This window comes from Cheilinus undulatus, linkage group 23 (genome assembly GCF_018320785.1).
Source record: "Cheilinus undulatus linkage group 23, ASM1832078v1, whole genome shotgun sequence".
Classification (NCBI taxonomy): Eukaryota; Metazoa; Chordata; class Actinopteri; order Labriformes; family Labridae; genus Cheilinus; species Cheilinus undulatus.
The window spans coordinates 22,074,690-22,088,456 of record NC_054887.1 but is presented as its reverse complement, the minus strand read 5'-3'; the positions used below and the strand labels follow the sequence as shown (position 1 = coordinate 22,088,456).

The 13,767-nt window shown below is 40.8% G+C and overlaps 2 protein-coding genes across 5 annotated transcripts in view; both read left to right on the top strand.

The window, feature by feature from the left end:
- Positions 1-6,608, top strand: part of uhrf1bp1l (UHRF1 binding protein 1-like) — a 54,263-nt gene extending 47,655 nt beyond the window's left edge. For 2 of the 3 annotated variants that reach the window (XM_041780624.1, XM_041780623.1), the window contains 4 exons: positions 481-740; positions 1,145-1,253; positions 1,407-1,564; positions 5,036-6,608. In XM_041780624.1, the coding sequence (XP_041636558.1) occupies positions 481-740; positions 1,145-1,253; positions 1,407-1,564; positions 5,036-5,164 (656 nt within the window). In that variant the 3' untranslated portion in view covers positions 5,165-6,608. The remainder of the gene's footprint in view (positions 1-480; positions 741-1,144; positions 1,254-1,406; positions 1,565-5,035) is intronic. The other variant, XR_005991557.1, reaches the window with a different exon arrangement.
- A 4,733-nt stretch (positions 6,609-11,341) lies between these two features.
- anks1b (ankyrin repeat and sterile alpha motif domain containing 1B) overlaps positions 11,342-13,767 on the top strand; it is a 360,504-nt gene continuing 358,078 nt past the window's right edge. For both annotated transcript variants that reach the window (XM_041780709.1, XM_041780708.1), the window contains exon 1: positions 11,342-11,980. In XM_041780709.1, the coding sequence (XP_041636643.1) occupies positions 11,850-11,980 (131 nt within the window). In that variant the 5' untranslated portion in view covers positions 11,342-11,849. The remainder of the gene's footprint in view (positions 11,981-13,767) is intronic.

The following is a 13,767-nucleotide window of genomic DNA, read 5'->3' as shown; positions in this document are numbered from 1 at the left end:
TATTTTTCAGTTTTGTTAAGTTGCAGCCTGATGCTACAGTCATTTAAATTCAGTTTATTCTTATTAATCTGTACTCAGTACCCCATAAGGACAAAGTGAAAACAGGATTTCAGAAACTTTTCCAAATGTTTTAAAAAGAAAAAACTAAAATATCACATTGACATAAGTATTCAGACCCTTTGCAAACTTGGGAGTCAAAGAGATTTAAGATTGTGTTTAAAAATCTTAGTTTTCACAGCTACTCTAGAAGTTTTATTTTGTATTTTACATTTAACTTCTCACAATGTACACCAAATATGAAAAGAATGATGCTGATTGGACTGTAAAGAATGTAAACAGTGGCTCTGCTTCACTCTGGGTGTATTTTAATGTCAGGTGTTGGAGTGTCTTCAGTTAAATTGTCTCTACATGCTCTTCACAGATAAGACACCAAAGCTAAAGCTAACGCTAACCATCACTGTCTTCCCTCCTTCCTCACAGCTGGCTGTGAGCTCAGCTCCACCTCCGTCAGGGGCCTCCACAGTCCAGAGGTGCGCGCTCGCCTGGAGAGCGGGCCCTGTGCCGCTGCTCACTCCCCGCTCGCCGAGCGGAACGGCTTCCTGCAGCTGCATCTCCATGGATACCAGGCAAGCTTCTTGATGTCCACAATGCATAACCTGGCCCACTTCCTGGAGGACGACTCGGCGCCGCAGGTGCTGCCCATGGAGATCAGTGTCAGGGACACACACATCAACTTGAAGGTGACAACCACAGCTGTCTGGGTGTAGTTTAAACTCCTGCAGCAGCGTTTATGTTTTACCTGGAGGTTATTACAGCAGATCTGCTTACCTACAAAAATCCACCATGATATTTGTCCTAGTTTTTCAATTGTGTTGCAGTAATAGACCCCATAAGTCAATGCCAAGCTGTGCAGCAGCTTCCACAACCAAGTTAAATATTTTGAGCCATGGCCTAATTGGAATTTGGATTTGAACTGAATATTTAATGACATAGAAAGGCCGTTCTGCTCCTCTCTTGGGCTTTTTTTATGCGTGAGTAGATCCGCTGTGGAGCTGATGTGGAAACCTGGCTGTGGATATTTTCTCCCTCTCTGTCACACATACATATTCACATGAACTTCCAACATCTGTCATCCCCTCTGCAGGACGACGGCCCTCGCGACAACCCATCTGACCCAGAGCCCTCTCCAATCACGCTGCACGTGGACAGCCTCATCATCCACAGAAGAGATGACGGCTCCTTCTCTATAGGAGGTGCAAAACACGTTTTATTCATCTGCCACACATCTCCACCTCCACTAGAGCGCTGATTCACTGCAGTTATATAACATGTCCTACTAAATGCTTTCACATCCACGCTCAGTACATCAACACCTCCAAATAAACCTCTCTATTTTCTCCTCACAGTGGACAACACTTCAGAAAACAAGTCCAAGAAAGATGGCGTGTTGATTGACAGCGCTCTGAGTCCCGTTCCTGAGATGGTGGGCGGCGTCTGCACGGTACCAAAGGCTACACAGACTCAAGCCCCGCCCAGCAGTCCACCTCCATCCAGCAGAGAAAAGGTAAAAGCCCGCTGTGTGGGTTTATCGGAGTATACACAAAATTCCACCCACAGCAGCTTTAAAAACAATCTTAAAGGCAGAGAGCTACCCAGTCGGCTCTTTCTTTTCTGATGTTTGCCTCCTACGGACATTTACGACTCAACAAGAGGACGTTTTGTTTCGTAGATCTTTAGCATGTGGTGCCAAATTTGGGCTTTCAAGCTTTTCCAGCTTTGTGTTTGGCTTCTATTTTTTATACAGTGGGAGTAATATTTATGATTTTATGCAGAATAACATTTTCAGACGAGACATTTAGCAGTTACATAAGACTCTCAAATCCTTGTATATTTGACATTTCCTTTAATAACTAACGTCTTTAAGGTAAAAAAAAAAAAATGCAGCCTTTATTTCCATTAATTCACACTGACCTTCTCCTGACAGTGGTTTTACATCGTGCACTTTTTCCATTTGCTTCTGAGATTCTTCAAAATAACCTAAAAAATAATACCTGAAAAGATCTTCCCATGGGTTTAAACTAACTATCAGGGCAAGAGGAGTCAAGGTTAGATTGCCTCCATTTTCCTTAGGCTTTTGATCACAGGTCACTACAGTCTAAGGTGTTAAACATGGAGATATGATATTTAAATCCCCACCTACGCGAGTCATAATGTTCTTGTACTTATGCATTAATACAGACCTGAAGTGTTTAGGCTGCAGATAAATGAAAGAATAAAAAATGTAAAACAGGAAGACTTTACAGTGTTTCAGTGTCATTTAGCAGATGCTTTTGTCCAAGGCGACATTCATCAGGGAGAAAGTGCAATACAAGCAGAAATCTAGACAGGAGGAAACATCAGTAAGTACTGCAAAGTGCTTCAACTCCATTCAGACACAGGTGCTGCCATGCAGGGCTAGTCCTAATGAAATAAATATTAGCAGCAATGAAACAAGTCCTCAATATTAGCCCTCATATCATCCTCTTTAGCATCAATGACATTGTCTTGACTTTATTGCTTATTACATCTTGTGGACCAGGTCAGATTCCCCAAAGAGGACTGTAAAATGCCTTGCATCCTATCATATCACATGACAAAGCATCATGTCATATCGTATTGTTTCATTTGGCATGGCATGCTTTCCCAGTGTGTGGTATTTTTTCGTATTGTGTTGTTGTGCGGCACCTCTTACCATGCCGTATAGCATGGCTATTCAATTACAAATTCAACCAGGCCAAATTTTAAAATCAAGAAAGGCCAGACATTTTCTGTGCCCAGTAAACAGCTGGTAATGTCAAATTTCAAACCAATACAGTTCAATTTGATGAAAAATCTGCACCTTTTATTCATAGTCTCCCTTTAAAATTTGGCTACATGAAAAAAGCACATCAAAAAGTGCATAAAACAGAACAGCAGAGCTGTATTTGAACATAACCTGAGGAAGTAGAAAGTTTTTTTTCATTTGAATAAAAATAAAATAAATAGAATGAAAAAAAAAAAGAAATTGTGTAAATATTTTGCCTGTGTATTTCAGCGTACATCAACTGTACATTTTGTCCATATAAACTAATAAATTGGGGGAGTTTTGGGCTGAACCAACAGACCTATATCAGTAGAAGTCTTTTTCTTTATTTATCCTCATTCTTTAAAAGAGTTTTTTTAAGGACTAAAGTTTGCGTCCTTGGTCATCCTCAAGCCTTAAAATGTGCCAAAAAGGACTGAAATTTCTTGTCTGAAAAGCATATTTAGTATCGATATATCGGCTAAAATGAATCTGTAAATATTGGCATATCAGACATCAGCAAAAATCTAATATTGTGCATCCCTAGTAATAAGTTGTTCAAAGTCACAATACGTAATCTATCAACTCACCACGCCACCTGAAGTAGTTTACCTTTCCATCCAGCAGAGAGCGCTCTCAGTGTAACTTGACCGTTGAGTGCCCTCTTGACCTCAGTGAATGAAGACAGTTGATGCAGTAACTTTTACACTGATGGAGGGGGAGCAGAGCAACACAGCAATGCAGAAACTCTCTAGAAACGCTGTGTGGAAGTATTTTGTATATTACACTGTGGATGGTAAAACAAAAACACACAGGGGTGTGATTTAAGCGCTGCAAACATACATGAAGGAGATTCTTCTTTCTGGTGGCAGCTAATGGCTGCTTTGGTGCAGAGACTAAAGGGGGCGCTGGATCCTTCAGCTCTCCAAACTGACTCATAAACATTTGTGCATACAGGGAACCTCTGTACAATCTACGTGGGTGTTTTCATCTTAGGGTAATATTGTAAATAAATAAAGAGCTGCACATGACCCCAATCCAGTTTGTCTTTCTGGCAAAAAATCTCCATTGTGATAATCAGGGTGGTTTGAAATGCCATCAGGGTGTTGGTACATGCTTAAATAGTACAGTTGTTCGGATTCCGATACCAGTATCTGAAATACATCCAATACTGCTTAATTGCAGGTATTGGTATTGGCACGTACACGAGTTTTTGCACCGATGCAATCCCTTTTGGTTTAACTTTATATTTTGCTTCGTTCAGCCATGCTAAATGTTAGTGCTACAAATCGGAAGTCAATTCTTCTTTGTTGCTGGAAAGCACTGCATGCATGGGCTACCGTTTTAAGAGCAGTGAAGAAGAACCAAAGGTCCCACTGCAGCAGCGAAGAATGGTGACTGCGTGACAGTTTTTCTCTGAATTTTATCGTTAAAATGTCTTCCAGACCAGCGCTGTCGTACACGACAAGAAGTGACATCGTTTATCAAAGTTAAATAACTTTTGAACCATAAATCGTTGCCTCTTACTTGTTTTTCCTCTTAAAGCTAGCCGTCTCATTAGCGCTATTGATTCCTTTGAATCCCTTGTGGCAGCATTTTCAGTGAGCCTGGAACTCGTGTGACTTTTCAGGACTTTAATGATTAAATCCACACCAGTAGACCCAATATTGAACACATTTTAATCTAATTATGATTATTTAATACTGCCATCTTGAATGCTAACATATTGTTTACCCTTTGTGAGGGTCTGTCAGCCAATGGCAGCCTGTTGTGTAATCACGTCATGTTGCCTGAACAGACTTTTTAAACTAACCACCAGTAGGGGTTTAGAGAAAAAGAAACAACTGTGATGGCTGCGATCTAACTGATGGGTAATTTTTCTGAAGTAAAGGACGATAATGTTTACTGTTGGAAATTTTATTGAAAATCACTTTTTGTCTCATCTCATGTAGATGCTACATTTCCATGACTACAAACAAGGTTCACCCCTAAAAACTTGTCATCAAACATAAACTGTTAGATTTTAGTTTTCCAGCTTCCTAAACACATGTACCTTTGAACATTTCTCTTAGTGATTAAAATGTCTTTTTGTATCATGCCGTCTACGTCTCCATGACCCCAGGCTCTCAAGCTTTATTTATTTATTTTTACTTAATTGAGGCTTCCAAAACAAGCCCACTCACAGTCTCTGTTGTCCTTTATTTATATTTTTAGATGCTGCTGGAGGAAAACGAATGTCTGAAAGTGGAGCTGTCCCGAGCCAAGATGGCGCTGGCTGAGGCTCAGATGGAGAAAGACTCATTGCTGCACCGTATAAAGAATCTCAAAGTCAACACTAGCTAGATTTTTCAATCTATTCTTTCACGCTACCAGCAAGTCTTACTCGGCCCTCACCGGTGTGAGGTTTGAGGGTCAGCAGCTTAAAGGCAACATCAACAAGTGAAGAGAAAAGGGGGGGGGGTTTCTTTCTCTCAATCAGCTCCCTTTGTGTGCTTATTTGTTGAGCGAGCCACTTTAAAACTTCAGAAAAATTCCTTCATAAAGCAATGCAGAGTCTGTGTGAAGACTCACAGCTCGTCGTCTGTTTTACGTGCGCCACTTTGAACCGGGGAGGCTCGACATGGTTGAGGGGGAAAAAAAAAAGGGAGAGGTGACATTTAGCGGGCCTACGTGTGTTTGTTTGTGTGTGGAGAAGAAAGAGGATCTATATCCATGGTTGTGCCTACAGAATACCCCTCCCACACTGTTCCTGTTGTGTAAGAAAAACCAGATAGAGGAAAATCACAGATCTTAAATGTTCATTCAATCCTGTAGATATGAAGAAATAAGAATGTCGTATCTTCAGATGAATGTCTCAAAAGAATATTTGCACTGCTCTGAAATTAATTGTAATTTTAGTGCTTTCCTATTCAGAGGGGGGCGACGAATCATGCTCTCCGTCGCCTTCAGAGTGTGTACAGTGTATATTGTATAAGAATGTGAACACACGAATATTTTCTTCAGAAACTTTGTGCAGTGTTTCAGTTGAATGTGTGTGTTTGTTGCAGCCAGAACAAGCATTTCATTACAAATAGAGGATAAGAAATTTCTATGTCAGTTTCACGGCTTTGTCAGCAAAATGCCCCACTATAAAGTCTGTATCCCTGTTCTTATTTTTCTATGTGTAAATAGCTTCTTAACATGTGCAGCACTTTTAAAACTAAGGCACTGTACATACAAAAGAACTGTGAGAGAAAAAAAATGAGTGTAGGAGGAAGTAAAGGCGCATTGAAGCTGCCTGATTACATAAATGTGTTTCTAATCTGCCGTGTGTAATTTTTTTCATGGACATATCTGCTGCTGTTCCTTAATGGGAGAGGATGTTAACTTTTCTATCATGCTTCAGGACAGCACAAAAGGTGATAAAATGATGTTTTTATGTCTGAAGAATTTGCTCACACACTCAACACTTAACAGTGGATTCATCCAATCCATCATATGCAGTCTGTACCTTCACTTCAAGAGTCCGCTCCGTGTAAAAGACATGACACAAAATAGTTCTCAGAACCAAGACTTGAAATGTCAAACGTAGGGTTTTAACAAGATTGTATGTGAAGTTTTGCCAGTGAATAGGATTTTTTAAAATCTGACTTTCATCCATCATCACAGCCCTCCTCCTCCTTCCATCTCTGGAAAACTCCGCCCGCTCAAACCCTGTGGAGGAAGAAAAAGAAGAAGTAATAATAAGTTGTATTTTGTCTGTCAAAGCTGCTGAAATACTGATGAAAATAAAAGGGTATCCAATTAATACACATCTGTCTTTGTACATTTGTATGGGATTTCTTTGCAAACTCATTTATTTTTTTCCCAGTTTAAATCAAAAAAATTTAATTTGTGCTCAATGATAGTGATAAAGAGAGATTAAGAATTAATCTCAGCCAACCAAAATCTAAGTTTGCTTGAGGTTATGGTAGTCTGAAGTCAAAATCAGAATCATTTGACTGCCTGAAACATAACCCTCCATATAAAACGCACTGACCTTTATACAGTTCCTTTAATAAGAGTTTTCTGAGTTGCTTGGGGTGTTCTTTTTTCTTTATGATGTAATGATAGCCATGAATACTGATTAACTAGTGACTGGACCTTCCAGCCAGATGCCTTTGTACTACAATCCCTTGAGATGCCTTCACTGCACTCAGGTGATCCGCACTTCACTAAACCTTGGAAATCTACAGCTTGAAAAAAAGTAAAAACAGTCACATGCAGGCTGCCGTTGTTGTACAACACACTCAGTCGTTGTTGTCAAATATTTGCTTTGTTCGTCCTCCCACATCTCTGTACGCACCTTGATCTGAGTTACAGTAACTTCTTTGTCATCTTCACAAAAACTGCATTCAGGTTTGATTTTATCAGGCTTTGAGGTTGTAACTCCATAAGAAGATGAAGCAGGAAAGTCAGAAGGAAAAATAACGAGTGTTTTTGTGTATTTTATAAGGTTAAGAGTTCATTTTTTTGTTGCATCATTTATGAATTTTAAACTGTTATAAAGTTTGTTCAGCTCCAAGTGTAGACATGATAGTGTCTAAAATGGGCGAGCAGCCTTAAATAAGCTGCAGTGAACCTCTTCAGGAGAGTGTTTAGACTTTGTGCACATAAATGGTCATGACATTTCAGAGCTAGAGCACTGCAGTGAGTCAGAGACGGGCATTAAGTCTTCAAGTGAGCGTGTATGAGAGAGAAAATGTGCACTGTGCTGCTGTGGACATGAAAGCCTGTTTACATACTGAGCTCTAATGTTTTTGTGATGATGGCCGAGTCACAGTGCAGGTCTGTTTATGTAAGCGAAGTGTACGTTCATTTATGTACAGCAGAGTTAGACTGCGGGGGAAATGCACAGCTGGACTGTGGGAAAGGCATCAGGTTGTGTTCTGGCTCAGCAGAGTCCAGAATTTGCATCCACCAGCACCCAGCGGGGCTCGAACGGCTGCTTTTATTTCCCTGTGAGAGCTGCGCTGCAAATGTGGTGATCGTATTAAAGTGTTGTGATAAAACTTTATGATGGCTGAATAACGTTAAGCTACTTCAGATTTCTGATTTAGGCCTTTTTTTTATAACGGAAATCATAATGGGAAGAGTGCAAGCACTAAAAATGTTAAATTCAGCTTTAGCTTTAGCTGTTTTTTTCCCATTTTGCCACTATTTTGGTAAATTCTTGCCCACTTTTGCCACTTTTGACCCAATATTGCCCCATTCTTATTGCCTTTGTCTCATTCTCCACTTACCCATTGTCATTTTTTGCCCATTTTTGCCACATTTTTGCCTCTTTTATCCATTTGTGACACACTTTTAACAAATTTTTCCACTTTTTTCCTTTTTGTCAGTTTTAACCCTATTTTTTTTTGCCAATTTCGCCCCATTTTGCCACTTCTTTTAACCAGTTTTAACCTATTTTTGCTGCCTTTTGCACCTTTTTTCACCTCTCTTAACCAATTTTGCAGCTTTTGCCACATTTTCCACTGTTTCTGTCATTTCTTGCCCATTTTTGCCACTACTGTTTCTACTCTTGCCATTTTTTGCCCATTTTTGCCACTACTATTTCCACTTTTGCCTTTTTATGCCCATTTTTGTCTGTTTTATCCATTTGTGACACTGTTTTTTGGTCATTCTTTACCAATTTTTGGCCACTTTTAACACATTTTTCCACTGTTTTGGTGATATCTTGTGTATTTTTGCCACTACTATTTAACTACTTTTGCCACTATTTGCCCATTTTTCTCTCTTTAATTTATTTTTTGTTACTTGCTTGTAATTTTTCACTCATTTTTCCCTCTTCATTTTGCCATTATGACTCATTTTGCCACGTTTTGCCTTTTTTAAGATATATTTTTGTGCTTTCTATGCCTTGACTGACAAAAGAGGACGGTGGATAGAACTGGAAATAGGAATGAGAGAGATATGCAGGAAATGGTGCCACAGGCTAGATTCAAACCTGTGGCACCTGCATAAACGGGGCACTCAGACCACTAGGCCATCTGCAGCCCACTTTAACCAAATTTTTGCCATTTTTTTGTTCACTTTTGCCTTTTATTCTTTTAACACATTGTTGCTGCTTTTCCCCTCTTTTCCTGCTTTAACCCAATGTTTGCAGCTTTTTTGTCCAATTGTCACTCACTTTTGCAACCTTTTGATCCTTCTGTCAGTTTTAACACAATTTTGTTACCTTTTTACCCATTTTTGCCACTTTTTTGCCATTTTTGTCCATTTTTCCTACTTCTTTTGCCACTTTTTACCTTTTGTCTGTCACATTTCACAACTATTTAATTATTTTCCATTAAAGTTGTCTCAGTTTGTTCACTTTGTTTTCTGGCATCCTTATGTTTGTTCACACGGCCTAGCTATGAAGTCTGACACTACTTCTCTAATGGTTTAGTTCAGTAAAACAATGAGGTAATTATCTTTTAAGAAAAGGTTTTTTACATTTTGAAAAGGACTATCTTGTATTACAGTATAAAGAAATAAGATTCCTTTTTCGTTGCTTTGATAAGAGCGGTTATTATTCAGATCAAAAATTAAATATTGTTATCACAGTTTAAATTTATGATGGACCATGATTTTGCTGACCCAGTTTGTTGGGGTCCCAGAAAGCTCTCCCCTTTATCCCCCTTTAAGGGCTACTGAGTGTGTAAGTAGAGCCAACAAATTACGCTCTGCCAATCTACCCAGGGACCCTCCCTCCGTGGGGGTGTAAGTCAGTCCCACTTTTACATTTCCTATGACATCATTGTAAATGATGTATTGATAAAGCAATATAATCATGGATGGAAACACCCCCAAAAATCCCTGGAATCCGTAACCGCAAGTTTTTACCAGCTCAGGAGTCAGTCAAACATAACAGCTTAAGGTTTAGGACGTGAATGCTGAACATCTCTGCAAATTCCAATTAAGCAGCAGAGTGAAGCCATCAGGCAGGTCCCAGCATGCACCAGGGGTGGAGGGGAGGGGATGTGTCTGTTTCCCAGGCTGTCAGTAAGGAGATTAAATACCTTTAAAAATCATTTGCTGAATTCATTTCCCTCACATAACCTATACAACTCTGCTCTGAGATCTTTTTTTTTTTTTTTTTCATCTTTCATTCAGCCGTAGCAAGGTGAAGAGAATACACATCCAGCGTGGAGAGGGGAACTGCGCATGTGCAGGTTTAATAGTACAAGTTAATGGGAGGATTTGGCAACAACGGGCGCAGCTGGTGGGTTCGAGAGAGACTTTTTAAAGAAACAAACAAAGGCATCGACTCCTGCTGGTGTAGTAGCATCGTCATCCACGCCCAGACTGTACACTACGTCTGTAAATAAAGGGAGATAGAATAACACCGGAACATCGACGGCCCACCTTTCAAAATAAAACCTTAAAGTGTTAAATATTCCAGGATTTTTAGTCATAGAAATATATCTTTGGGCTTACTAAAGCTTGCTCATTGTATTTTACCTAAGTAGCTGTTTGCTTTAATATACCTACACTAACTTAGCCTACTTATTAGCTTTTAGCAACTGCAGAAATTGAATACAAGAAAGTACATTTATATGTCTGATTTGTATGATATAATGTGTGTGGTCATAGTTTGACTATTAAGCTTCACAGGCAATGTTTTTAATTTTTATGAATCACAATTCATAGTGGTGTTGAAAATTATATTTTTTACAGTGTTGTTTAAACTCACATAGAGTTGAATTAAACACTTAAAAGTGTTAAAACCACACTTCTGAAAGTGTTTAATATTTCATAAAATATGTCAAAACAAGGCAGAGAGTCAACCTCATAGCAAAAGGATGCAGACTGATGAGCTAAAGTCGCAGGCTGGAACTCTACCTCAGTGGATAACTTCACCCATGGTGCAAATGTGTTAAAGAACAACAATCTACCAGAAACATGATCAAAAAACCAAAACAGTAGGGATCACTGTACAACAGGCAACACACAAACACAACTAAACACACAATGAAACACTCTGCCAAAGGGCATGATGGGAAACGCCACTCAAACATCCCCCATATTTGAAATCACTGTGGGCGGAGCCTAGATCAATTTACTCTTTACAGATCTAAACTAACACTGGTGAACTCCAACACTTAAGGCTTTTTCACTCAGAATTGAGTCAAAATTAATCTTAAGGAGTTAAAATCAACTCTGAAATGTTCAACCCTGAGATGTTAACACTCCAGTTTTTGCTGTGCAAAAACAGCAGATAAAGTACAGTTAAACTGGTTAAAACGTACTTTAAAAGACATACTGATTTCAAAATGTACTCAAAAAAAGTACAAGTGCCTAAAAAAAAACACTGAATCACAGTAACGGAGCGGTGGTAAGCATTTACTTTTGGGCTTTTCACCCGTTAGTCAAGTCATGCTTTGACACAACCGAACATGAACGTTTTATTTTGAAAGGTGTGACAGGAAGTGTACCTTCCCATCACGTCTGGCTTTACAAGCGTGTTTCAGGCTGTCACCGGTCAGTGCGGTAGGTTCACGGGAGAGAGGTGGAAAGTACAACGGGGCTGGAGAGCTTCTTGTGGAGGCACACGAGCTTTTACCTCCTGCCTGCCCACGGCTGGAGCTTCAGCCTCGTCAGGAGTTTGTGTTCGTCCACAGAGGGAGTTTTTAATTATCTTTTTTAGCACATTGTTTCTATTTACTTCACTGTTACGGTTACAGATACGCTCTGGAGCCTCTCGGTTCTCCCTGCTGCGCTTGTTTGCGCTGAGCTTACACCGGGGAGCAGTGCACATCAGCGGACTCACTCGGGGGGAGATTACGGAGCCGAGCGTGTGAATGGACCGAGGTTAGAAGGCACCAGGGGAGCAGTGCACATCAAACCTGCCCAGACTGCAGCATCAATAACACCTATTACACCGTCCAGCAGCATGCAGTGTGAGGAGCTCTATCAGATGCTTTCCCACCCCAAACAGTGAAGCAAAGGGGGGTCGGAGAGGAGGAGGATTTATGGGAGATTTGTTGGATTTTTATCGCCGCGTCGTTGCAAACTTGTGTCCGGGATGGGGAAGGAGCAGGAGCTGCTGGAAGCCGCCCGGACCGGGAACGTGGCCCTGGTGGAGAAATTGTTGAGTGGAAAGAAGGGGATACTGGGGTCAGGCTCCGGCTCCATCCCACTGCCCAACCTCCTGAGGTAAGAAACCCGCGCTCACCTCCTTCCCATGACCGCTGCAGTGCACGGGAGCCCCTGTGGGAGCTCCTGTGGGGTTTCCCATGCTGCAAAATTAGGCATAATTTAGCCTCATCATAGGTCAGTGCACTAGAAATGAGCCAAGGGAACACTTCTCCAGCCTAATTTTCACTCAGCTTACAGTGCACACCTCATAAGCACTCAGAATAAGGCTTTGAGAGCTTTTTTAAAGGTTGCAACATGCTGCATTACACATGAGGTAGACAAGAAAAGGAAAGGAAGTGTTATGCAAAGTCAAGAGAGTTGTGTGGAAGCACAAGGCTGCATATGCATAAGAAACATAGTGTGTCTGTGACAGAATTGATCAGAATGTGACTGATCTTTGCTTTATTCACCCCCTGGCTGTCCTCTCTAGGTGCCAGTGTTAGTTGGCTCACTGAGCACAAAGAGAACAGACAGTACCTTCACATTCATAACTCTGACAGTTGTCATAAAGCTTATATCCTTAATGAAGGTGGTGATTTCACAGTGGATGCATGTGGACTGTCCCTGCATGCTTATTTTCTGCAGAAAGGACACTCAAAAAAACCTGTTTTCATGTATCCATGTTCACTTCATTGGGATTTGGATTAGTCTAGTAACATTGAATTGATGCTGAAGGGACACTACAGTGGTTTTTGTTCAGCCAGCTCCATGTCTGCTCACATGATGCTGGGAAGGCCGGACGCACAGGATGCCCAAGTTGGCAGCCAACCAGCTCTGCAATCATGTTGCCAGAAGACGAACAATAAACAAACATGGATTTCCTGAAAAGCTGATGTGGATTTGGCAAAAAAAATTCAGCTGTTTCTGATTTCTGACACCGCTTGCATCATAGCGTCTGGTTTCCTTTCAATAATGGGCCAATGAGGGAATGCTTTTGTTTGTGTCAGTGGGCTAACAGGTGGCAGAATGTTGATTCCTTCGGATCAGTTACCAATTTCCTAGTTTTTTTCCTGCTAGTTTTCAAGTCTAGCCACACATTTTATTGGATGGAGGTCTGGGCTTTGACTCGGCCACTCCAGAACATTCATCTTGATGTCTTTTGCTGTATGTTTCATTGTCATTTTCTTGCCGTAAAATAAATATTCTCCTAAGCCGTAGTTCCTAGACTAAATAAGATTTTCCTCCATATTTTGCCGTATGCATTTTCCTCTCTACCTTTAAAAGCCTTCCACATGCTGAGAAGCATCCCCAGAGCATGATGCTGCCACCAGCGTGCTTTACATTCGAGATGGTGTGTTTGTGGTGATGTGCAATGTTTGACATCCAACAAACATAGTGTCTTTTCACAACCAAAGGAAAGTTGTGAAGGATTTTAAGTTTTAAGCGTGCATTGATCACACAATCGAGCAAAAACTAAATCACTTAAGTAATAATTTTAGAGATTTTTGTAAAGATTTGAAGCCATTTATGCTAAAAAAATGAATCGCCAATTTGTGCTTTTCTTTTAGCATCCCCAGATTTAAAAGCTTCTCAAAGGCTTCCCTTCCTTTCCAAATTTAACCCTCAAAGGCTTCCAGAGCAACTGCTCAGGTTATTATTGTCCCCCTCCTCCCGCCCCTGCAGCCTCGCCCTCTCTCTCTCTGCTGAGGGTGAGGCAGAGCCAGGTGATTAGGAGATCAAAGGCTGGGGGCATCAGGGTGGAGTACTGCCTTAGGGCCCTCCAGCAAAGTCACGACCGGGATGAGGTCGCACGCCGGCGGGGAGGATGCCAACCACTCGTGTGCTAAGCCAGCAGGGTTCATAAA